The 27,022-nt window shown below is 48.6% G+C and overlaps 1 protein-coding gene across 1 annotated transcript; it reads right to left on the reverse strand.

Annotated features, from left to right (window-relative positions):
- Positions 1-2,802: 2,802 nt before the first annotated feature.
- On the reverse strand, positions 2,803-15,133 carry LOC145428769 (NLR family CARD domain-containing protein 3-like). Its single transcript, XM_080301493.1, has 5 exons — positions 13,479-15,133; positions 13,100-13,322; positions 11,131-12,937; positions 9,166-9,339; positions 2,803-3,287 (listed from the first exon to the last, which is right to left on the reverse strand). Exons 1-5 carry the CDS (start codon positions 13,494-13,496, stop codon positions 3,092-3,094), a joined length of 2,418 nt encoding a protein of 805 aa, XP_080157619.1. The 5' UTR covers positions 13,497-15,133; the 3' UTR covers positions 2,803-3,091.
- Positions 15,134-27,022: the final 11,889 nt, after the last annotated feature.

Genomic DNA, 27,022 nt, shown 5'->3' on the forward strand with positions numbered 1-27,022 from the left:
AATGTCTTTCCACCACTGTTGTTCTTCCTGGGCCTGAAACCCCTCAATGAGACTATTAACAACACTAGCTACTGAAACAGGAATGTAGCAATCATTAGGTGCATTCTCTACGTGGCTGAAATCAAGTGGTCAGCCAAGAGTGAACGAGAGCTCAATTCACTGACCCACACCACTAGGATGTTCAGCAAAGACATTGGATTGTCATTCAGACTGAAGAAGTTTAGTTGGATGTAACAAAGAGAGGGAAGGTGGTCCTATTTAATGTTATTGTACTACCAGAAGGCAACATTGCAGATACTGAGGACAGATACAAGTACTTAGGAATCTCACAGGCAAATGGGAACCACAACTAAGCTGTTAGGAAATACCAGCACAAAGTCAGGCAAGAGTCAGCTGACTGGGAAAAACAAGATCTCGGTCATCAACACCTGTCCCTCTGCCAGTGATCAGGTACCCTGCTAGGATAATAAGGTGGCCAAAGGACAAGATAGAAGCCACTAGTGATGGGTCCAGCAACACTGACGCACCGGCGCATGTATGAGAGCGAAACCTGTATTGGTGCGTGTGTCACTTTAAGAAAAAGTCATGTGAACGACACAGCTGGATTATCGCTCATTGCCAACACGTCAAACTGTGTTTAAAAGGTACCGCCTCCACATCTGCCAATGGAATGAGTCGCCACCAAAAAACAAAATTGCTCTCGCGAAGAAAAAAAAAATACATATGTCTCTACAACAAAATGGAGCCCAAAAGAAAAAAGAAATGTTTCTGCTGTGTGGGATCATTTCGATCTTGTAACTGCAAATAAGGTAACTGTTTTTCTGTCTTTGTTTCAATGTAATCTATCAGAATAGGAAAAACAGTAAAGTGACTTGCAGTGTAAATTATTTATTTTATTTTATGCAGGTTAAATGTTGCATCTGTTCTGCGGAGCTTTCTTAACAAAAGCACCTCCTCAATGCTTAGGCATTACAGAGCCAAACATGAAAATGAGGAGACAAACACACCGAGAATGAACACGTCGGCCTATATAGACATTGAGCAGCATTATAATATTTATTTTTTTTATTAATATGTGTTTTATTATTTTTCAATCAAGCATCTAGGAAGATTGCTCTGGACCAGGCAGTCCTGAATTTTATTATAAAGGACTGCCAGCCCCTTAGTATTGTGGAGATTGTTGAAGAGAAACATTCCAAAATCAGAGGATCCTTTAACGTACTGGGGGAATAGGAAGACATCTTATCTGGACCTTTTCGACCTGGCTTTACAGTTTTTGTGTACCCCAGCTTCATATGTGCCCTGTGAGCTTGTGTTTTCCAAAGCTGGGGAAATGGTGTCAAAAAACACGCAATAGACTGAATGAAAAAGAATTGGATAAACTCATTTTTCTGAATAGAAATTTATAATAAACTCTGAGTCAATTACATTTAAATGGGTAATATTAGGGTTAGGGTATTAGGGTCACAATACTTTCATTTTAATTTTCACTTAATGTCATTCACAAAATATTTTAAAGATCACTACAATATTTGCAATGTAAAAGATATATAAAGTGATTCCATGGAAAGTACAATACCTTACAGTGTATACAAGTATGACTAGGTCATTGAATCAGTGTCTGTTGTGTGTCTCAAGTAAGTTGCCTGCAATGATATTTAAGGTGCAGCAGGGTCAGTATGGAGCAAAACAGCAACACTGTGTCGACACAGTATCGATACAGTTTGGAGAATGTGCTGAAACGCTTCACGAGGCCTCATCTACCCATCACTAGAAGTCACTGACATCAAGACAAGGACGCTCTTTACCATAAATGGAAGGTTTCACAGAAGGAAGAAGGCTAAGGACTGGTGAGCATCAGAACCACTGCCAAAACCCAATGTGTGCTCAATGAATACCTCAGGCAGCAGAAACCTAAGAACAAAAAGGAGCATGGAGAAGAACCATCATGGAAGGGCAGGCCTCCGCACGGTATGTACCACTAGCAGAGAGAGGAAGTGGATGACATCCAGAAATGCTTCCAGTGGTCAGACAAATCTGGTCTGAAAGATAGCACAAAGGCACCAATCTTGCCAGCACAGGAACAACTCTAAGGTGTAGATCAGCTCATTAGTCTCAGTGATGGTTGCTATTCAAATTGTCCAGAATGCTGCTTTCACATTATCTAGTACACAGGTGTCAAACTCCAGGCCTCGAGGGCCGCTGTCCTGCTTGTTTTCAAATTAACCTGCCTTTGTTGCTTCTTATTGGCAAAGCACACCTGATTCAGGTAATCAGCAGCAGGTAGGGCAGGGATATCTCAAAAACAAGCAGGATGCTGGCCCTTGAGGACTGGAGTTTGACACCCCTGAACTAGTGCATCTTCAGAGGGTACTTCACTTAAACTTTTTAACTGGCTACAGAGGGTCCAGGTTTCAAACTTCACCATGATCCTGTCATTTAGGTCAGCTACTCAACACTCAACACTCCTTCTGCATGGGTAATGATAGTATCTCCCTCCTGACCTGCCCCTTGCCATAGCATTTCTTCATCAATTTCTAGACGTAAGAGCAGTTCCTTCTTCCAAATGTTGGAGCACTGAGGTACTAGTTGTTTCGCCATCAGTCTGGATTCCTGGGTATGGACAATTCCATAGGTCCCAGATCCTATTTGGCTGGGGTTACTCGGTAGAAGAATTCCAACAGCGCCCTGTTCTCATCTCTTGCCCACTTGTGCCTTTTACTTCCAGAAGCTCATTAGTGTGTCCTGGTTGCTCAACACCTGATGCAGACCTTGTAATTTTTTGGGTGACGTCCGGGCCAGTAGTGCTTCAGTTTAGCCTAGGGACCCATACTGGAAATATATATTTCTGTAGGGTTCTTTGTCTGTTAAAGTTATTTTACTATCATTCAAGACTAAGGATTGTTATTTTATTGTCATTGTATTGTTAGGCAGGAAACAATAATAGTATTTGGCACCCACATTGTGTGCAATACATAAAAAAAAATTGCAAAATGCCAAAAACATTTGAAGATACACATAAAGAATAAAAAAATTGTCCAAAGGTAACGTCAGTTTGAAATAAAAAAGAACATTTCCAGCTGTTCCTCCTCTATTGAACATTCTTGCCATACCTTAGAGTGTCCAGTCTCCAGCCTGGATTCTTTAGTCCAGCCGACAGCAACTTCATTCCTGAGTCTCCTGGATGATTGTAGCTCAGGTCCAGCTCTCGCAGATGTGAGGGGTTGGAGTTCAGAGCTGAGGCCAGATAATTACAGCCTTCCTCTGTGATCAGACAGCCTGACAAACTGCAGACACACAAAACAACAAGAAAAGTTATTTAACCCTTTAAGACCTACCATAGAACCAAGTCCTACAGGAATATAATGGGGGGTTTTTTCCTGCAAATGCAAATCTTGCAAAGCCATATGTGGAAGGAAACTGTGACCTGGGACAAGCTAAATGAATAAGATGTGAGTACAACTACTCAAGTTTCATATGCAAAAAAAAAAAAAAAATTGCGCTAGCTTATGCGGTTGCAATTTTACCGGGCTTTAAAAATAGTTGCGCAAAACGTAGCGTACCCGCTCCGACCGGCCTTAAAGTGTTAAAGTGGGGTTTTTTTTTCGTTTTTTCTTTTTTAAATATTCCAGCCTTTTCAGATACAGTGACATTCATTCTGTACATGCATTCACCTTAATTTAACAGTATCCAGTGTTGAAGGGGTCCTGATATGTAAAGGAAGTTTATTTCACAGTTTCTGTATGATGATTAAACAGATTGTGGTGTTAAGCCAGAATGTTAGAGCCAGAATGTTAGAGATTGTGTCAATGTGTCACGGCCGGGCGGATCGCACACAGTAATTCGGCGTGCCCGTGTGGCGTGCTGGCTAGACCCAAGCGCGGCGAAGGCTAGCGGTGGGTTTGAAGCAGACACGCAGTTATTCTAGTAATGACCTGAGCACGAAGCGTGGCTTCGGAACGGTCGTTACAGACAGAGAGCGAGCGGAGCCGGGAAGAGAAAAAGGATTGAAAGGGATTGTAACTCACAGTTGCTGAATCAGGCGGAGACTGACGTCGGCAGAGTTTCGGCGCTCCTGACACGAGGATACTGATGTCTGAGCGGCGAACAGGTGGGTGGCGTCTCTCTTTTAACCCCGGCCCCGTGATCAGCTGATCACAGCCGATCACCGGCTGACAGGACCCCCCCCCCCGAGGACCGGCACCCGACGGGCCAGGACGGCGGCGACGGAAATCCGAGGTGAGGGAAGGATCCAAGATGAAGCGGGACGGCACCCAGGAGCGCTCATCAGGGCCGTAGCCAGCCCAGTCCACCAAATACTGGACCCCCCGGCCCCGGGGACGGGAGTCCAAGATCCGACGATCCTGGGCGGGGGCGGGGCCCGGGAGGGGGGCGCCAGTGGGGAAGCGACGTGCCGCTTAAGCTGCGAGACGTGGGAAACCGGGTGGACCTTCATGGCGGGCGGAAGCCGGAGACGGTAAGCCACGGGGTTGAGCCGGGCGGTGACTTCGTACGGGCCGACGAACCGGGGAGCGAGCTTCTTGGACTCGCCGCGCAGCCGTAGGTGCTTAGTGGAGAGCCAGACGCGGTCCCCCGGCCGGAAGGGGTGACCCGGGCGGTGGCGGCGACGATGCTGCCGGGTGTACAGAGCGTTGGCCCGGGAAATGGCAGCCCGCGCCTTGATCCAGGCCTGGCGACAGCGGCGGACCATCCGTTCAGCAGCCGGCACGTCGACCTCCGCTTCCTGATGGCTGAAGATAGGAGGTTGAAATCCATGACAGACCTCAAAGGGCGAGAGACCGGTGGCGGAAGAGATGTGAAGGTTATGAGACAACTCAGCCCACACCAGGTAACGAGGCCATAGCGACGGTTGGGCGGAGACGAAGCACCGTAAGAAGCGCCCCAACTGTTGATTGGTCCGTTCAACCTGCCCATTGGTCTGAGGGTGATAGCCAGACGAGAGGCTGGGAGATGCTCCTATCAGGCGGCAGAAGGCCTTCCAGAACCTGGCGGTGAACTGTGGCCCCCGATCGGAGACTATGTCCTTGGGGAATCCGTGAAGCCGGACGACATGGTCCAGGAGGAGCTCGGCCGTCCGTTTGGCGGAGGGGAGGCCGGCCAGGGCGACCAGGTGCACCGCCTTAGAAAACCGGTCCACAAAGGTGAGGATGGTGTCAAGACCGTCCACAGATGGAAGGCCGGTAACAAAGTCAAGGCCGACATCAAGGACCAGGGACGTCTCGGCACCGGGAGAGGGTGAAGGTCGCCAGCGGGCGGCTGGGTGGAGGACTTGGCCCGAGCACAGGTGTCACAGGCGGAAACGAAGTCACGGACGTCCCGAGTCATGGAGGGCCACCAGAAGGCACGACGGAGGAGCTGGAGGGTTCTGTCGGGCCCTGGGTGACCAGAGAGCGGGGAGGAGTGAGCCCAGAGCAAGGCCTCCTGACGGCACCGGGATGGCACATAGAGCCGCCCAGCTGGGGTCTCCGGCGGAGGCGGTTCGGCGGTCAGGGCGTCCCGGATAGAGTCCTCCAAGGGCCACCGAAGGGGGGCAGCGAAACAATGAGACGGTAGGATAGGTCCAGGGTCTGACGTGAAGTCGTCCTGGGCGAACTGCCTGGAGAGGGCGTCTGCCTTGGTGTTCTTGGAGCCAGGGCGGTAGGCGAGGTGGAAGTTGTACGGTTCGAAGAATAAGGCCCAACGGGCCTGCCTTGGGTTGAGCTGCTTGGCAGAACGAATGTGGATCAGGTTCTGGTGATCAGTCCAGATCAGAAATGGTTCTTTCGCTCCCAGGAGCCAATGCCGCCATTCTTCCAAGGCCCACTTGATGGCCAGGAGTTCCCGGTCGCCGACACCATACCGTCGCTGCGTGTCAGAGAACTTCCTTGAAAAATAGCAGCACGGGTGAAGTTTTCCATCCGGGCCATGTTGAGAGAGGACGGCGCCAGCGCCAACATCGGAGGCATCCACCTCCACCACAAAATCTCCGGCAGGATCAGGGTGGAGCAGGACGGGAGCTGTAGCAAACCGACGGATAAGATCTCGGAAGGCCAGTTTCGCACCAGGGGGGAGGCAGAAGGGCCTGGGCAGGTTAGCTGGTTTAGTGAGGGATGTCAGTGGCGCGACAATGGTGCTGAAATTGCGGATAAAGCGCCGATAAAAATTGGCAAAGCCCAGGAAGCTCTGTAGCTGCTTAAGGCTGGAAGGCTGAGGCCACTGGGTCACGGCTTGGAGCTTTTGCGGGTCCATGGTCAGGCCATTGGAGGAGATGGTGAAGCCCAGGAAGGTAGTGGACCGTTGATGGAAGGCACACTTTTCCAGTTTGCAGAACAGCTGGTACTCGAGCAGCCTGCTTAGCACGGCCCGCACATGGCGAATATGGTCCACTTCGGTGCGGGAGTAGATCAGGATGTCATCCAGATAGGCAAACACCCATCGGCCCAGCATGTCCCGCAAGACATCGTTGATCAGGTGTTGGAAGACAGCAGGGCTGTTGCAGAGGCCGAAGGGCATCACCAGATACTCCCAGTGCCCGTTAGGGGTGATGAAGGCCGTCTTCCATTCGTCCCCTTCTCTAATCCGCACCAAATTGTAAGCGCTGCGTAGGTCTAGTTTGGTGAAGATGCAGGCCTGGGAGAGGGAATCGAGCGCGGTGGATAGCAGAGGAAGAGGATGGCGGTTCTTAACGGTGATTTTATTCAAGCCTCGGTAGTCTATACAGGGGCGAAGCCCGCCGTCTTTCTTCTTTACAAAGAAGAACCCCGCAGCTGCAGGGGAGGTAGAAGGGCGAATGAAGCCCTGTTGGAGAGCCTCAGTGACGTACTCCTCCATGGCTTTGTTCTCTGCGGTTGACAGCGAGAACAGGCGACCACGAGGAGGGACTGCTCCCGGGAGGAGCTCGATGGCCATGTCGTAGGAGCGACGAGGAGGGAGAGCGGAGGCTCGCCTCTTACTGAAGACCTCGGACAGGTCATGGTAAGCCGGAGGGATCCTATCCAGATCGACGGGCTCCGGGGGTGACGCCTCTTCTGGCTTTGAGTCCTGTCCAGTCCGGAGGAGAAGGCAGCGGCGTGAACACCGGGGACCCCAGTCCAGGATCTGGCAGGAAGACCAGGAGACGTGGGGGTCATGTCGACGGAACCAGGGGTATCCGAGGATGAGAGGAGAGGAAGAGGCCGAGACTACTAGAAACCGGATCTCCTCCTGATGATCCCCGACAGACATGCGGACTGGCTGGGTCTGGAACTGGACCGGGTAGGGTTGGAGTGGTCGCCCGTCTACTGAGGTCACCGGGAGAAATCGGTCGACGGAAGTCAATGGGATGCGGAGCCGAGAGGCTAGTTTTTGGTCGATGAAGTTCTCGGCGGCTCCGGTGTCCAGGAGGGCTTCGGATGAGAGCTGTTGGTGTTTCAGGTGAAATCTGACCGGTAACAGAAAACGAGAGGGATCGGAGGAGTGGGAAGGGCCAGGTGGGACACCCCCGCAGTCTACCTGGCGTCGTCGTTTCCCGGCCGTAGCGGGCACTGGGGACGACGGTGTCGAGCTGATCCACAGTAGGCGCAGAGGCCCTCACGCCAGCGTCTCTCTTTCTCCTCTTTGGGGAGTCCACCCAGCTGCATGGGCTCCTCGCTGGATGTGCTGCTTGGGCTAGCCGTGGCTCCATCAGAGGGGGGAGGAGGTCGCGACGACGTGGTCCGCTGAGGCTGGAAGGGTCTTAAGGCCCGAGGGGCATGGCGAGGCCGCGACATCACGCGTCGGCCGATCTTCAGGGCAAGGTCCACGGCCTCATCCAAGGTCTTTGGGGCCTCACGGCCGGCCATCTCGTCTCTGATGTAATCAGCCAGCCCCTCTAGAAAGATGGAGCGCAGAGAAGCATCTCCCCATTGAAGCTTAGCAGCCAGGGTGCGGAATTGGGAGGCGAAGTAACAGACTGGTCGGCTGCCCTGGCGTAGATGAAGCAGCTGTGACTCCACTTCCACTTCACGGCTGGGGGGAACGAAAGTCTTTTTTAACTCCTCCACAAACAGAGCATAGTCATTACACGCTGCAGACTTATTGTTGTAGAGAGCCGCGGCCCATTCCTGAGCCTGGCCAGACAAGAGAGAGGTGAGCATCGCCACTTTTGCACGGGCAGTGGCGTATTTAGTGGGTTGACATTCAAACATCATGTCTAAGGTGGCGAGCAATCCATCAGGCCGGCCGTCTACTCCGTTCCACTTGTCGGGTAGTCCGATCCGGGGTTCAGCGCTCACCGGCGCTGGCTGACGTTGCAGCGAGGTGACGGAAGAGGAAAGCTGGAGGACAGTTTCGGTGAGAGACTCCATCTTTGTGCTCATCCGATCCACCACACCGCGAAGATATAACACTTCGGCTTTCAGCCGTTCAAATTCCGCTGGGTCTATATGTGGCTCAGACATCCTGTCACGGCCGGGCGGATCGCACACAGTAATTCGGCGTGCCCGTGTGGCGTGCTGGCTAGACCCAAGCGCGGCGAAGGCTAGCGGTGGGTTTGAAGCAGACACGCAGTTATTCTAGTAATGACCTGAGCACGAAGCGTGGCTTCGGAACGGTCGTTACAGACAGAGAGTGAGCGGAGCCGGGAAGAGAAAAAGGATTGAAAGGGATTGTAACTCACAGTTGCTGAATCAGGCGGAGACTGACGTCGGCAGAGTTTCGGAGCTCCTGACACGAGGATACTGATGTCTGAGCGGCGAACAGGTGGGTGGCGTCTCTCTTTTAACCCCGGCCCCGTGATCAGCTGATCACAGCCGATCACCGGCTGACACAATGTTAACATTGACACATTCTCTTATGAGCAACAGTTTGTGAGAATGGGAGGACTCATTGCAAAGATCTTGCCTTTGCCATTGCCTGTTTCTGTTTCTGAAAGGGGCTGGGTCAACATCCAGTTGATTTAGAACTCTTGCACTTTAATTTAAAATCACAGGACTCAACCAAATGATTAGAAATTAAGCGACAGACAAAATGAAACTTGACATGTGAGACTAACATGAAAACATTAAAATGATAGATTATGTCATCTTTAGCGTTAAATAATGCCATTTTTGCATCATATCTGAAGTCTTACATTAGTAAGCCGTTTCAGACTCAAAAGAACAACGAACTGATTTTACATTGTTATAATTTTAAAAGACTGAAACTGACCTTAGTGTTTCCAATATACAGTTCAGACTGCTCACTCCAGCAGAGAGAACTTTCACTCCTGGATCCTGCAGGTTGTTGTTACTCAGATCAAGCTCTCGTAGATGACAGAATTGGGAGCTGAGAACTGAGGACAGAGCTTCACAGCTCCTCTCTGAAAGATTACACCAGTTCATCCTGAAGAAACATTGATATATGTAGTCACATAAAAGGAACTTTAATATTGTCTGGATAAGACAAGACAAAACGACTGGAAGTGTTGTGAAAACTTTTATAGTTAACTCTGTGGCAAACACAAAAAATTAAATTTACTCAACAACAATAATATGCATCTACATAAATGAAAAACAGTGAGGAGCTGGTAGATTTAATGATAGTAGTTCAGTATCAAGTGATGCAGGCATACACTACTGGTGGCCAATTTAGTAATTCTGTTGCTAGGCAACAGTAATCATAGATTAAAAACAATGCAGCAAATAAAAGGGGACAAATAATACTTCGTTATAACTCTCTTTTTGGTTTGTTGCTTTTATTCGGGGACTTCACAGTCCTTATGCTGGGGCTTCATGCACCCCATCATTATTATTATTATTTTCTTAACCTAACAGAAAAATGTTTTATCTCTTCCTTCTTCCTTTTCTTCCTTCTCTAAGGCTACTTTATCACCCCCTTTCTTATGATGGACCACTTTCAGGAAACATGCTTAAGTGCATTACTGAATAACATCATTTCTGGTTTTCTATTTGGAAATCGAAAATTGAACTTGACTTTGAGAAAAGAAGATAGTAAAGGAGGATCAGACTTCTGTTCTTATTTGTGAAGTGTTACTTGAGGTTCGTGGTGTTGACATCAGAATTTAGATGAGAGAGGAATGCTTCACTGAGGACAGTAATGTTTCTCAACCACAAACTTAAAGTACTTTAAAATGACTGAGCAAAGAAATAAACTGTCTTGACACATGCAATGTAGTGACTGTGATTTACTTCACCAACAGCTGTAGAGCCTGAGGATATGCAATCAACAGTAATGTTGATTATAACACAAAGGGCAAACTTAATTTTTTAACTCTCTGAGAGCTTAATCAGAGAGAGAGGAAAGTAATAGAATTTGTATAGTCAAATTCAACATGTTAACAGCAATGGCTCAATTCTTAACACTGGTTTACAACATGATAGACCAAGTGGGGTTTCACTATATGGAAATTCTGTGGTGTTTTTTGCGCTTCCTTGGTTTCTCTAAAAGGTGTTTTTTTTTTCCTTCGAGACATAGACAAGGGTAGGGCTGAATATATGTGCGTAGAGCATCGTTGTAAAGGCCTGGAAGTCCCGAGGTCAAAATGGGAGACGCCCCGTAGGGTGGTGGAGAATGACCGAGCTAAGATCCTGTGGGACTTCCAGATACAGACAGGCAAAATGGTGATGGCTAACCTAATGGACATAGTTGTGGTAGATAAACGGAAGAAGACGGACGTAGTGATAGATGTAGTGTTTCGAATGACAGCAACATCAGGAAGAAGGAACACAAGAAGCATGAGAAATACCAAGGGCTCAGAGTAAAGCTCAAGAAAATGTGGAGAGTGAAGGTAACAGTGGTCCCAGTGGTAACTGGAGTGCTACGCGTAGTGACTCTCAAGCTAGGCGAGTCGCGCCAGAAGATCCCACGAGCAACATCAGAGATCTCTGCCAAAAAGAGTGCAGTCCTAGACACAGCTAAGATACTGCACAGGAACCTCAAGCTCCCATGGCTCTGGTAGAGGACCCGAGCTTGAAGGACAGACCAGTCGAGAAACTGAACAGACACTGTACCTTATTAAAAAAAAGAAAAAAAGCTCTAGTTGCTGTTTTTCAAAAATACAGAAAACACCATCAACTAAGTTGCATTTAAAATAATAATAATAATAATAATAATAATAATAATAATAATAATAATAATAATAATAATGATAACATCCAAAACAAAATTCCTTACAGAGCTTTGTTGGAGGCTTTGACCACTGTTAGAAATTTCAAAAGAGCCTCCTCTGAAGCAGAATATTTCTTCAGGTCAAACACATCCAGATCTTCTTCTGATGACAGTAAGATGAAGACCAGAGCTGACCACTGAGCAGGAGACAGTTTATCTGTGGAGAGACTTCCTGATCTCAGGGACTGTTGGATCTCCTCCACTAGAGAACGATCATTTAGTTCATTCAAACAGTGGAGCAGATTGATGCTTTTCTCTGCAGACAGATTCTCACTGAGCTTCTTCTTGATGTACTGGATTGTTTTCTTGTTTTTATGTGAGCTACTTCCTATCTGTGCCAGTAGATCTTGTAGGAGAGTTTGATTTGTCTGCATTGAAAGACCCAGGAGGAAGCGTAGGAACAAGTCCAGTTGTCCATTTGGACTCTGTAAGGCCTTGTTCACAGCACTCTGGTGGAGATGTTTTAAGTTGTTTAAGTTCTTTTCAAATGATTTAGACTTCTGGGTTACAGTTTGAATTTCTTCGAGCAGATTGTCTCCAGAGTTGATGAAGGTCAGATGGACATGAAGAGCAGCCAAAAACTCCTGAACACTCAGATGGATGAAGCAGAACACCTTGTCCTGGTACAGTCCTCTCTCCTCTTTAAAGATCTGTGTGAACACTCCTGAGTACACTGAGGCTGCTCTGATATCGATGCCACACTCTGTCAGGTCTGATTCATAGAAGATCAGGTTTCCTTTCTGCAGCTGATCAAAAGCCAGTTTTCCCAGAGACTCCATCATCTTCCTGCTCTCTGGACTCCAGTGTGGATCTGTCTCAGCTCCTCCATCATACTTGACCTTCTTCACTTTGGCCTGAACCACCAGGAAGTGGATGTACATCTCAGTCAAGGTCATGGGCAGCTCTCCTCTCTCCACAGTTTTCAACACATCCTCAAGAACTGTAGCAGTGATCCAGCAGAAGACTGGGATGTGACACATGATGTGGAGGCTTCGTGATGTCTTGATGTGGGAGATGATCCTGCTGGCCTGCTCCTCATCTCTGAATCTCTTCCTGAAGTACTCCTCCTTCTGTGGGTCAGTGAACCCTCTTACCTCTGTCACCATGCCAACACAGTCAAGAGGGATCTGATTGGCTGCTACAGGTCGTGTGGTTATCCAGAGGCGAGCAGAGGGAAGCAGGTTCCCCCTGATGAGGTTTATCAGCAGCACATCCACTGAGGTGGACTTTCTAGGGTCAGTTAGGATTGTAGTTTTGTGGAAGTCCAGAGGAAGTCGACACTCATCCAGACCATCAAAGATGAACACAACCCGGAAGTCCTCAAAGCTGCGGAGTCCTGCTTTTTTAGTTTCAATAAAGAAGTGATGAACAAGTTCCACCAAGCTGAACTTTTCCTCTTTAAGCAAATTCAGTTCTCTGAAAGTGAATGGAAATATGAACTGGATGTCCTGGTTGGCTTTGTCTTCAGCCCAGTCAAGCACAAACTTCTGTGTTAAGACTGTTTTCCCAATGCCAGCCACTCCCTTTGTCAGCACTGTTCTGATTGGTTCATCTCTTCCAGGTGAGGCTTTAAAGATGTCTTCTTGTCTGATGGTTGTTTCTGGTCTGTCTGGTTTCCTGGATGCTGTTTCAATCTGTCTGACCTCATGTTCATCATTGACCTCTGCAGTCCCTCCCTCTGTGATGTAGAGCTCTGTGTAGATCTGATTCAGAAGGGTTGGGTTTCCTGCTTTAGTGATGCCCTCAAACACACACTGAAACTTCCTCTTTAGCTTGGACTTGACGTGACGCTGATAAACTGCAGCACAAAGTTCTAAGAAAAAAGAAAAAAAAGTAGAATATAAGTTCATGTGTTTCAAAATGCACATAATTTAAATACCCCAAGGATCGAATGAGAGCATGTTTGGTCCATGTTGAGGCATTAATAAATGTTCCACTTACACAACAGATTAAATTGTCAAATAAATTATCTTACTGCTTTGCAGACGCTCAGCAAGCGCATCCTGCTTCATCACCCTTAGGAAGTCCAGTGTGATCTTCAGAAGTGCCTCTCTGCTGTTCTTCCTCGTCTGTTCTTCTTCTTCTTCACCCCCCATCTCTCTCTGCTTCTCCAAACATTGGTGGTAATCTGGGCACACAACCTTCTGGATCATTTTCAACTCGTTCTTTACAAAAGTGATGATGTTCTCCTCCAGCAGCTGGAACAGAATATTATGAATGACCCAATCAGACTGAAATCATGGAGCCAAACATCAGATCTATGTTGGAAACACTGACAACCCACTATTCTACAAAGAGCAGCATGGAGATAATTGTTAACAGAATAGATTTAAAATAGATGTACATATAAAAACCTTAAATATGGAGTCCATGTCTGCTTGATGCTGTTTAATGGACTGAGTACTGGGAACCTCTGAGCTTTCCTGGTAAATTCTGTTGAGCAGGAAGACTAATTTCAAGAACACTGTAAATTCCCAGTAAGTGACATTTCAACAAAGACAATACTTTAGATAACTCCTTGTACTTTTAAATATTTATGAGTTATTTTGATTCCATTGAAAAATCAACAGCTTAGGTTTGTATTTTGCTTTAAATAAAATGCTTTCAGTTTCCTCAAGGCATTTGAACTTCAGAAAACTGAAGTTGTACTGTCATGTGAGTCAGTGTGAGTGTTTAAACCTTTAAAATACAATTCCAATCAAATGGTTAGACACACCTTTTCATTTAATTGTTTGTCTTTATTTTCATGACTATTTACATTGTAGATTCTCACTGAAGGAATCAAAACATGAATGAACACATATGAAATTATGTAGTAAACAAAACAGTGTGCTCAAATAACTCAAACCATATTTGAGATTTTTTACAATAGCCACCCTTTGCTTTGATTACTGCTTTGCACTTGGCATTCTCTAAATGAGCTTCATGATGTAGTCAGTTTAAATGGTTTTCCAGCAGTCTTGGAGGTGTTCTCAGAAAGGCTGAGCACCTGTTGGCCCTTTTTGCCTTCACTCGGTCCATCTCATCCAAACCTTCATCCCCACATGTAAGGGGGGTGCCCTTACATGTGGGGTCCCTCAAGGATCTATCCTGGGCCCAGTATTCTTTTCCCTTTACATGCTCCCATTAGGCTCTATTTTTAGAAAACATGGAATCTCATTTCACTGTTATGCCAATGATTCTCAAATTTACTTTTCTCTTAAAAAGATTGTGGTTTTTATTAGATTTTTGGAATGTAAATGACCAAAAAACTGAGATTGTACTATCTGGACCTTCTGACCCTCGCTTGTCTCTGAAGGTTGACCTTGTTTCCTCTGGAAAAGTCCAGAAATCGCTTTGCAAAGAATCTGGCAGCTCTTTGATAGTAGCTTTTCATTTGAGAAACAAATTAATTCTGTTGTAAAAGCCAGCTTCTTCCAGCTCAGGGCACAAGCAAAAACTAAGAACATTTTGTCATTTGCTGACTTCGAGAAAGTGATGCGTGCATTTCCTTCATCCAGGCTTGACTACTGCAATAGTCTTTATTTTGGTATCAGCCAGGCTCTGCTGTCTCGTCTTCAGCTAGTTCAGAATGCTGCAGCTATTCTTGACAGGCACTCGTAAACATGACGATATATCCCCAGTCTTGGCTCATTAACACTGGCTTCCAGTACATTGTAGAATTGATTTTACGATTTTATTGCTTGTTTTTAAATCTCTAAATGGATACACTCCGGCATACCTCTCTGATCTGTTCACTAAAAATACTCCTAATAGAGCTCTCAGGTCAGCTGATAAGTTGCTTCTAGTGGTCCCTAGAAGCAGGCTAAAAAACAGAGGAGATCAGGCCTTTGCGATTGCTGCACCCAATCTTTGGAACAGTCTGCCACTTGAAATGAGGATCTCTTCAACACTTGACATTTTTAAAAACCGTTTGAAAACAAATTTTTACTCTCTAGCTTTTTGTTTTGTTCTTTGTGTGTGTTTGGTCTACTTCTTACTTTTTAACTATGTACAGGACTTTGGTCAATCTGTGTTGCTTTTAAATGTGCTTATAAATAAATTGCTTGATTGATTGAAACCTTCTCGACTGGGTTAAGGTGAGGTGACTGTGGAGGCCATGCCATCTGGCAGAGTACTCCATCACTCTCATTCTTGGTCAAATAGCTGGTGGGAGCCATGCATGTAGAGACCATGCGTTCACCTTTCTGTGTCTCACAAAGACGCGGAGGATGGAACCAAGGATCTAATATTTGGACTCATCAGACCATAGAGCCAAGAAATACCGTTCCTTGTATTTCTTGGCCCAAACAAATTTCTTTTTCCTGTTGCTTTTCCTTAGTCATGGTTTCTTAATAGCTATTTGACCATAAAGGTCTGATTTTTGCCATCTCCTCTAAAGAGCTGATGTAACAAAGGGCATCCATCACCCACCAGAAATGAGTCTGACTTATTGCTCGATATGAAGAAGAAGCTCTTGAAACGGTTCTATAAGGATCAAATGGCCCTTAGCAATGGGCCAGACACCCCATCCTCCCCAAGAACATCCCACATGACACTCCGAGGGACACGGTCAAATGCTTTCCTCAAAGTCCACAAAATACATGTTTACTTTTTGCGCAAACTTCAATGCACCCTCTAGTATCCTAAGGGGGTAAAGGTCCAGTGTTCCACGACCACGATGAAAATGGCATTGTTCCCCCTGTATCCAAGGTTTGAGTAACAGATGAACCAGCACCCTGGCATAGACTTTCCCAGGGAGGCTGAGGAGTATGATACCACTACAATTGGAACACACCCTTCAGTCCCACTTGTTAAGGTTGACGGACAGCTATGGATATCCGTCGACAGCTATCGACCTCACTGAGCCATAGCCATAGCTACTGATTGGAAGGTTGGTGGTTCTATCCTGCATGCCAAATATCCTTGGGCCAGATACTAACCCCATGTTCATCGGAGTGTGAATGCGTGTCAGTGTTGGTTAGTTTGGACTTGTGTTTAGCAGTGCTTGTATGAGTGGGTGTGATTGGGGTGACTGAGGCTTATTGTATTGTACTCCGGGAGATTAGAAAAGCGCTATATATGTATCAGTCCATTTACCATTCACGTGCCGGCGCTTCCAAATCACCAATTTCACCAACACAGCTAACATAACTAACATAACACAGCAACAAGATGCAGCGACCCAGAGTCTCCATTTCATTTCAACATTTTAGTTGAAAGTGCAGACTTATGTTAAATAATACATTCACTGTGGTATTTACTGCGGGAACAAATGGTAAAAACTTTCTAAGGGCAGCGCTAGGTAATGTAAACAGTTTTTAAAGGTGAACTAAAGACGTAGAATCAAAAGTATCAAAAACGCCAAATTGTACCCCAGAGGGTTAAAGACGGGAACCACCACCCGAGTCTAGCAATCCAGAGGAATCGTCCTTTATCTCCACACAACATTGTAGATGCTTCAACCAAGACAGCCCTATGATATCCAGAGCCTTCAGGAACTCTGTGCGAACCTCATCCACCCCAGGAGCTCTGCCACCAAGGTGTTTTTTAACTGCCTCAGTGGCCTCATTTCCGTAGATAGATGAGTCATCGTGCCTGAGTGCAGCAGGTGGTTGTGAATGGTCCAATCTGGACTCAATCTCCCCACTCTCCCTCAGAATGCTGATGAAGCTCTGCAGGAGGTGTGTGTTGAAGATCTTGCAGACCAGGGCCTCTGCCAGGCGTTCGCAGCGCATCCTCACTATAAATTGAGTTATTTATCAGTGTTTTGCCTACATTATTTCACATATCTTGCTTGATGTATCTGATGTCTTCAATATGTATCTACAATGTAGAGGCCGGCCAGGGGAAAGGTGGCCATGGCGACAGAACAGATCCGGAGGCCGGCCGCTTGGAAGACGGCGGCGGCGATAGAACGGGTCCGGAGGCCAGCCGCGTGGAAGACGGCGGCGGCCATAGAACGGGTCCGGAGGCCGGCCGCGTGGAAGACGGCGGCGGCCACAGAGCATCGGGCGTACCGGATGGAGGGCACAAGACCAGACGAGGCAGGACCAGACGGTGGCGTGGCAGCCACAGGCGACGGAGCCGGACCAGGCGCTGGCGTGGCAGCCACAGGCGACGGAGCCGGACCAGGCGGTGGAGGAGGACGAGGAGGTGCTGGCCGGGCTGACCAGAGCCGCCAGCGGAGACGAGGAATGGCTGGAGAGGTTCTCCTGAACCCCCAGCGGAAACGAGGAACGGCTAGAGAGGTTCTCCTGAACCCCCAGCGGAAACGAGGAACGGCTGGAGAGGTTCTCCTGAATCCCCAGCGGAAACTGATGCAGAGCCAGCAGGTGCGGGGACCTCTAGCTCAGCGGACGCTAACTGTAGCGGCACAGGGCACGCAGTCGGCTTAGGATGCAACGGCTGGGGCTGTGCAGGGCAAACAGTCTGTCCAAAGTGTGTCAGCACCACGCAGTCCTCAGCTGGCGGAGAAAGCTCACAAAAGCTCCCAGCTGAGGTGGGCAGTGTCTGAACGGGTTGCTGAGCTATGAACTGAGCTGGTGACGGAGCTAATAACTGAGCTGATAACTGTGCTAGAGACTGAGCTGAAGACAAAATAGGAAACCAGGCTGATAACTGGGCTAATGACTGTGCTATCGATTGAAGTGCAAGTTGTAGTTGTGGTTGTAGTGATGGTGGGAAAGCAGGTAGTTGAGCCGGTGACTGAACAGGTGACTGACTCTTGGCTGCTCTCCTCCAAGGAACAGGAACGGGTGCTGGGCCTGGCCGAACACCAGCCATCCCCACCCGAGAAACAGATATGGGTGCAGGGACGAGCTGGGCTCTGGCTGCCTTTACCCTGGGGGCCGGTGTAGGTGCAGGAGCTAGTTGGACCTCTGCTGCTCCCACCCGAGGGACTGAGACGGGTGCAGGAGTCAGCAGGGTCACAGTAGACCTCACCCAGGGAACCGGAACTGGCGCAGCCATAGGCTGGGCGTGCATCAACCCCACCCGAGGGGCAGGTACGGGTGCTGGGATGAACGGCGCCTCTGCCAGTCTGGGGACAGAAGCAGGGACCAGCTGGACCTCAGCCACCCTCTCCCGAGGAACTGATACGGGAGCAAGGGAAAACCAGGCCCGCGCTGCCCTGGTTACAGGAACTGGAGGCGGAGAGCGAAGCACAGGAACAGTAACAGTCACTGGGTGAACCAAGTTAGTGGAGCCAAACACAGTTTCAGTAAACAGAGACTTATGGTGGGCTGGTTCTAGCAACTCTGCTGTACTTAAGTTGTCCATGTCATAATTAGCAGTCTTAGAAAGAGTGAGTTTAGGAGCAGCCACAGGTACAGGAGAACTCACACAAGCAGCGTCTGGATAATCTGGATGTGAAACAACACTACACACAGTCGTACAGGATGTAGTCCGAGACGTAGTGCACACAGAGTCCATGAAACCTGGCTGAAAAGCATGGCACACAGAGTTAAACTGACATGACCGGGGAACAGAAAATTTAACCTGCGCAAACAGCTCTGCAGTGCTCAAACCAAAATCTTTTGCCAGTCTATGTATAGCAAGTGAAGCCTTGCAGCTCTTAACCTTAGCAGGCTTAGAATACATAGTTTCAGGGGGTATGTGTCTCTCAGTATGCACCGTTACATCTAGAGCTGATGATGCTAACGGTGTGTGGCTGAGCTCAGACTGGGAAACCTTAGAGTCTAAGGGCTGAGAAAAACAGTTCTGCGGGGCTACAATGCTGGTAGCAGTATGTAGATGAGTCTGGTGTGGAACAACAGTCCTAGGTTCAGCTATCTCTACAGGTGACACATTCATACCAGCTAAATCAAAGAAAATACTGTGAGCATTACAAGAATCAGAGGGCTCAAAAACACAAAGGTTACTAGCGAGAGCAACCGGTGAATGATCTGACACTGAGGTGCCTCACTGTACAGTGTCTCTGGAGTCCAAACAAAAGGTGACGGAATTAAAATGCTGGTATTAGCCTATTCGTTGTAGCAAGCTAGCCTTGTAACAGCCACTATGGTGTGGTGTCCCTTTAAGACACCCAAGTCCAACCAACTTAGACATTCACATTACTCACACTCTCATTACACATACATATAGGATCTTGGGGGTGGGCACGATACACGGAGTCCAAAGTACCATCAGGGTGTACACCCCACCCCTGGCATCGTTGCCCACCTCTCAATTTTAAATACACGTAGACATTGAGGGCTAGCAGGAGGGACCATGCGCTTACCTGCTGCTCTCTGGCAGGTAGCTCCAAGCCCTCCTGGGTTTTAAATGCACCTTAGAACACACATGCATCAACATTACAATGAGCGGGTGGAGGGAGGTTCGGAGTCTTCTCTCACCCCCGTTCTCTGCGACCTGCTGGAGCAGGGGGGCTAGGACTAGGAGGAGGAGTTGGCCGTCCGACTGCGGTCTGGAGTGTGGAGCCTTCCTGCTGCTGCGGAGTCGGGGCGGTCTGCCTCCCCCCACCGCAGGGAAAAGGGAAACACCACCTGGGTCTGGGTGCAGTTCCCCCCTCCAGGGGCGGGGGCACCTAGACCCGGTTTGTAGAGTACGCTTGGGGAGTGTGATCGTGTGTACAACGTCTCTTTATGTCTGTCTCCACGTTGGTTGAGTGTGGAGTAAGTGCATATGAGAGCATGAGGGTGGGAATGGAAGTTTGTGTAATGGATGTTTGTATCTGTGTGTGCCTGTATGTCTGTGTCTATATGTCAAGTTGGGTGTCAGGCGCCACCTCTCTGGGGACATCTCAGGCCCTCCAAGGTATGGAGGCCTATCTCCCCCTACCACCACTTCCCCTGCCAGTGGCGGACCCCCTCAGACATCGGTGCGTTGGTGGTTCTTTGTGTCCGGGGATGGGCGTCCAGGTACACACCGGCTCACTCCTTGGCGGCCACTTATCGGGGCCTGGAGCCTGGGGCTCGCTCGGGCCACTTCGGAGGTGGGGTGCCCCCGGCCTCTCGGCCTGGGGCTCGGTCACTCAGGCGCAGCTGGCTGCCGGCGGAGCTCATGGGCGCGTCACTGCAACTCCCCCTGGCTTCTGCTCCGCGGCTGCTGAGTGAGCCCTCATCTGGGACTCTCCTCAGCTCTTTCTGGGACAGTGGCGCAGCTGCCCCTCTGTTGGTCTTCCTTGGTCTCTTGTGTTCTGGGGGCCTCTGGATGTCTGGAGTTTTGATCTCCTCCACACCTGCTTCACGCCCTGGAGGACGGGGCTGTGGCCCCCCCACACCCTCTAGCAGATTATTACATGAAGGAACCTTTTAAAAAAACAAAAAACAAGCGCGTCCATGCTCACAGGTGTACACACGGGTGATCACACCCACAAACTACACCCTTTTTGGCTCCTACCTCAAAGCACACTGTGTTCTGTTGATCTTATGTGCTGCACAATAATGTTTAATATTTAGTATTTACTGTCATATTCCCATATATCATTGTGATGTTGTTTATTCTTTTACTCTTGTTCTCTTCTGCTTGCTTTCTTTTTTCTTTCTCAGCAGGTGATCCAGGTGATTGATATATGCATTTTTTTTTCTCTGCCCGTTCTGTTGGTTTTTGTCTTTTGCCCTTCTCCCCCGTCCCTCTTCTCAGCTGTTTCTCTTTCCCTCTTTCTTTCTCCCCTTCTTTCCCCCAGTCAGGTCTGTCCCGTATTCAGCAAGTGAAAATAAAATAAACAATAAAAGGTAAATCAAATGGACCATTACGGCAAGGCTGGGATGGTCGATTTGGTAAAGTAAATCCGTTGGGCATCTTTCTTCGCCTTTAGACAATAATTCTGATGGCAAAAGAGCCAAACGGGACAGGCAAAAAAAAAACAAAAAAAAAACATCTTATCCTGCTGACCATGTATGGAAGCTGGTTAAGTCTGGCCTGTACCTTTGCTGTGTTCGGCTGGGGACAGCCTTTGTTTAACCCGGGGGGAATATGTAACAGCCACTATGGTGTGGTGTCCCTTTAAGACACCCAAGTCGAGGGTTGATGGTGTCATCAGTTTGTGTTACTGCTCTCTCTCTCTCTGGGATTATGAGGACACGTGTCTGCATGCTCGTGCTTAACGAGGGACGGATTTATGTTTTCTTCTCCAGACCTTTTTTTGTTTTTGTTTGCAATGCTTGGGTTGTATGAACGCTGGGCGTTATGTTGTTGAGCCGCAGCCGTACAGCCGGGCTTTTATATGGTTGTTGAAGAAGGCGTATTAAAGAACCACCGTGGATTACCGATACCAGCGTGGGTGTGTGCTCTTCCGACTAGCCTGCTAGGTGTTTTGCCACCTCCTCTCAACCACGCAACACAACCCAATGTTACAGCCTGAAGCTAATATTTGCTAAATTTAGGGATACCGTGTCTCTTTAGGAGTTGGAGACCGGTGTTTTAGGAGCGGCACAAGATCTCATCAACAGGCAGTGTTGGTGAGTAACGTAATACATGAACCGGCGTTACGTATTTAAAATACAAAATATGACTAAATGTATCCATTACAGTTACTGTTCAATAGGTGATATTGAAAATACAGTTAGTTTGTTGAAATAAATGGATTACATGGCGGTATTTTCCTGTTTCATATGTTAGGCTATTGTCTCTCTATTTTTGGTTATTCCACGCCGGTGGAAACCCCAAAAAAAACACGCAATAAGAGGCTCTAAAAATTATTATACAAAAATGATTTAATATGAAGGCAATAGCAGAGTGTTACAGGCATCGCCCTAAACAATGTAGCCTCATGGGCAGTGTAGTCAATGCTGCAGGGAGAATGGACTGCCATAACCATTGTGTGTCTGTGAGCGAGGGTGTCAGGGTTCCTGGGTCGTTGACCCGGTGATTTCAGTTTGTTCATGTTCAGTTTAGTTCACCACATTAATGTTCTCTCTTCCTGTTTTTTCCCCGTGTCAGCTTGTCTCCCATGTCATTAGTCAGATTATGTTCAGCCCTGTACTCACCTGTTTCCAATCATTGTCATCATTCAACCTGTGTATTTAAGTTCCTCGGTTTCACCAGTTCTCTGTCGTGTCATTGATGTTCTGTTGTCGTTTCCGCCTGCGTTCAGCCAGCCAGCCATTCAGTCTTTCAGTCAGTCCTTCAGTCAGTCGTCCAGCCAGCCAGCCATTTTCTCCCTTTGTTCTGTTCATCCACTCCTCATAATAAATCTGCACCTACCTGCGAGTCCTGCATTTGGGTTCCTTCTTCCTCGCCTCCACACAACGCCTGACAGAATGACACGACCCGTGCCACGAAGACACGAGTGGAACCCAGCAGACTCGGACCTCTACGAGCGGCAGGAGGCAGCGCTTTCCCGTTGGGCAGAGGAGCTCAGGGGAAAACAGCGGCTCTTCGCGGAGAGAGAGAGCACGTCTTCGAGGGGACTCGCCTGGCTCTGGGCGGGCCTCGGAGACGCCGCGTTCCCCCACCTGCTGCCTCACCTGCACCGGAGCATTTGCCGCGGAGACTGGACGTTTCACGCCGCGCTTCGGCCGCTCCCTCTCTCGCCGCCCCACTCCTCGCTCACACATCACCTGCCTCCCACCTCGGCTCAACAGAGGCTCCCGTGCCAGAGGCTCGGACGTGCACCCCGCCCGCTTCCTCCTCCCAGGGAAAGCGGCGCACACGCCGCCATAAAATGGACTATTTCCAGCAATACCCGGTGGTGAGTTCCAGTGACTGTTTTCCACCCTCATTTGACCCTCCACTTAAACCCAATAATAAACCCATCTCTCATTCATGGGATGTTTCCCTCCTGGAGGATTCTGTGGACTGGGAAGATTTGTTCTGCTCTGCTCCCCCAAAGACTGTAAATAGTGGTGGCAGAAGGACCAGCATAATCCCTGAAAAACTTAGCAGATTCACTCACCCAGTCGTTATTTCCACTCCTATCAGTCAGCCTACACCGACTCCAGTGCCAGCTCCCAGGAGGAGGGCAGCTGCGACCCAGTCTACCTCCACACCCGCTCCTGTTTCTCGGGTGGGGGTGACTGGTGTCCAGCCACCTCCCGTGCCTGTCCCAGCGCCCAGGCTGTGGGCAGCCAGAACCCAGCCTGACCCCCCTAGAGGCGAGGCAGAGCTAACCGGTTCAGCTGCTACTTCACCACTTCATCCACCTCCTGACCCAGCCTTTCACGCCCTCGCACTATCCCTAGTTAGATTAGCTGAACTGTCCCCTGCCCAGGCACCAGCCTTACTAGCCCAAGCTGTAATTTTATCTCCGTCACTAGCTCAGTCTGTAGCTCAGCCATGAGCCACACCAACCTCGGCTCCGTCGTCAGCCTCGCCTACCTCTGTTCATCCCTTAGCATCTCCACTCCAGTCAGTTCCCTCACCTGCTGTTCAGCTTTCAATTCAGTCAGTTCCCTCATCTGCTGCTCAGCTTCCAGCCCTGTCAGTTCACTCACCTGTAGCTCAGTCCGCTCCTGTCCAGTCACCAGTAGCTCAGTCCGCTCCTGTCCAGTCACCTGTAGCTCAGTCTGCTCCTGTCCAGTCAGTCCAGTCTGCTCCTGTCCCCCAGTCGCCCGTCCTCCAGCCTGTCCAGTCTGCCGCCCAGTGCCCTGTAGTCCAGTCGCCTCCTGTTTCCCAGTCACCTGTCCACCATCCCGTTCAGTTCCCAGACCTGCAGCCACAGCACCCAGAGCCAGCTGTGAGCTCTCCTGCTCCTCAGCCAGGGGTTTCCGCACCCGCTGGCCCGGCCGCTCCTCAGCCAGGGGTTTCCGCGCCCGCTGGCCCTGCCTGTCTCCAGCCAGAGGCTTCTGCGCCTACTGGCCCTGCCTGTCTCCAGCCAGAGGTTTCCGCGCCTACTGGCCCTAACTGTCTCCAGCCAGAGGCTTCTGCGCCTATTGGCCCTGCCTGTCTCCAGCCAGAGGCTTCCGCGCCGCCTGGTCCAGCCTCCGTGTCTTTTTTTCTTTTGGCCGTCGAGTGCCGGCCTTTGAAGGGGGGGGGGGTCCTGTCAGGGTTCCTGGGTCATTGACCCAGTGATTTCAGTTTGTTCATGTTCAGTTTAGTTCACCACATTAATGTTCTCTCTTCCTGTTTTTTCCCCGTGTCAGCTTGTCTCCCATGTCATTAGTCAGATTATGTTCAGCCCTGTACTCACCTGTTTCCAATCATTGTCATCATTCAACCTGTGTATTTAAGTTCCTCGGTTTCACCAGTTCTCTGTTGTGTCATTGATGTTCTGTTGTCGTTTCCGCCTGCGTTCAGCCAGCCGGCCATTCAGTCTTTGAGTCAGTCCTTCAGTCAGTCGTCCAGCCAGCCAGCCATTTTCTCCCTTTGTTCTGTTCATCCACTCCTCATAATAAATCTTCACCTACCTGCGAGTCCTGCGTTTGGGTTCCTTCTTCCTCGCCTCCACACAACGCCTGACAGAGGGAAGGAGAAAAAGAAAATGTACGAGCTGTCACGAAGCAGAAACGGGAGCTGGAAGCATGTAAATATAATAATAACCACTGCAGCCAAAAAGAGTGCCTGACGAGCCCAGCTGTAAGTAAACTGTTAAGACTCGACTGTACGACTCAACTCCTCCCCCTTTGTGAGTGTTGACGCTTCATCTCTTTGCTCTTTAAATGCTTTGCTTCTTTTATTGATTTTTATTGATTTTTATGCTGATTTTTTCCCTTTTTTCCATATGAGCTTACCTGCGATAGTTTCTGGACACTTATAGATCATTAGGATTAAAGTGTTCTTAACAGAAACAGCAACAGTTTTATAGTTACCTTATCCTCAGCGCTCCGTGTGTCTGTGGCCTAGACACAGCTGAAGCCTGATTACAGCGTCTGGGCACCGAGCAGCCTCAATAGCCTGAAAAGGTGCTAACTGCTAGGCTAACTAGCAACAAGATGCCTTCCCTCTCCACAGATGACTACCACAGCCTCCTGCAGAAGATTGCAGTACTGGAGACAAAAATTCATCGCTTAGAAGTAAACGTAGAGGTAAATGGACTGTGTGGAAATGAAACAACTTTGCCTTTGATTCAAAACAATGGCGATGAGCAAGCTAATACACAGCTAAGGAGCACAGATAACATGACCAAGAAAGTAGACTTTGTGCACTATTATAAATCCTCAAGCGATAATCCCCCCTTGGACTGTCTTGGTGCAAAACCAAGACATATATCATGTCTTCTGGAAGGGGGAGGACGTATCACAGGCAGGGCACAGTGAGCTGAAATCTCTGAAACCAACTGGCCTTCACTTCCTACGAGACAGAGAAGCTCTTCTACCCCTGTATACGAGAGGAAACAGGACTGGACAACCGTGAATAGGAAGGTTAACAACAAACCTCCAAAACAACTGAATGTGAAACTGCAGAACAGATTTGCTCCACTATCAAAGGACCCTGGATCTATATCGGACAACCATCCATCTAAAAGCAGCGAAGTAAAGTCCGAAAATCTTTTGAAAAGTAAAAGGCCACAGGAAAAGCTAAAAGCTAGGCCTGAAACTCTGATTGTGGGTGACTCTGCCGTAAAGGATGTACAAAGGATGTGCGGTAAGAACACTAAAGTCCTCTGCTTTCCTAACGATATGGTCAACAACCTGAAGGAGAGAATTCTTCAAATTGCAGATGAACATCTAACCGTGACAAACATTGTTCTGCATACAGGGTCAAACGATGTGTCCAAACAACAGTCGGAGGTTCTGAAACGGGACTTTACTGGATTATTAAATACTGTAAACTCTCTGAATGCAGCTGTATTCATCAGTGGACCTGTACCGCCGGTCAGAGGAGGAGACGAGAGATTCAGCAGGTTGTTTACACTGAATAAATGGCTCATATCAGCATGTACTGACCACTCAGTGCATTTTATCAACAACTTTAATATTTTTTGGGAACGCAGGCATCTGTTTAAAGCAAATGGATTTAATTTTAACAAGTCAGGGGTGAAACTGTTCCCCTCCAACTTGTTTTATTCCATACGTCATCCATCTGTGCTTGGTGCCAAGGCTGAGATAAACGAGGAGTTATCTCATAAAGAGGAACAAACAGTAGTCCAAGAACAGACAAAGCCCAGCAGAAACCTTGAGGAGGAGCTCCATCTGCCCCCACCCGGGAAGAGCCTCAGAAAGGAGAGACATCTGAGGCAAGAAGAGGGGTCCCTATTTGCCTCCAACTCTCTCAACAACACCAACGACCACGATCTTCCCCAGTCCCCCAAACCCCTGACAGGCCATCACCCCCATCACCCTCCTCCCCCTCCCTTTCTCCCTCCTCCCCACACCTGAAATTTACTGAGGAGATGATGGAGCGGGTCAATGCTGGGCTCAGATCTACCCCAGATTGTCCCCCATAAACCCCCCACCAGAGCAGCCAAAGGTTCGCCATCGAGCCCCACCCTCAACAGAGCAATCGAAGTCACATTGCCCAGCCTCGCCCCCCTTAGTTCCTCCTTACCACCTTCATGCTCTGTCTCCGCAGTCTGATGTGTGATGTGTGAAGGGTCCGGGCTGCGAGGATTATGGCAGTGGTGACTTTTCCCAGGAGAAGCTGGGACCCTGTTTACTGGAAGGTTTTAAAATTTCTGTACTTTTAGGTGACAGAAGGAGACATGTGGCCTGGTCAAAACACAGAGAGCTGCACTCTAAAAGATCCTTAAACATAGTAAACATACCTTGTGTGCCACAGACTGCTCCCAAACACAAGGGGACAAGTAATGCCTCTAAAACACTTAAGTTGGCTTTATTAAATGTTAGATCTCTAGCTGGGAAAACATTTTTAATTAATGATTTAATCACTGAGCACAGCCTTGATTTTATGTTTTTAACTGAAACTTGGTTGGACCAAAGTAACAGTGGAGCTGTTCTCATCGAGACGACCCCTCCTAACTACAGTTTTATCAGTGAGGCCAGGGTGAGCAGGAGAGGAGGAGGGGTTGCTGTCTTATTTAATGAATCATTTCAATGTAAGCAGCTATCTCCTGGAA

Source organism: Astatotilapia calliptera, chromosome 5 (genome assembly GCF_964374335.1).
Source record: "Astatotilapia calliptera chromosome 5, fAstCal68.1, whole genome shotgun sequence".
Classification (NCBI taxonomy): domain Eukaryota; kingdom Metazoa; phylum Chordata; class Actinopteri; order Cichliformes; family Cichlidae; genus Astatotilapia; species Astatotilapia calliptera.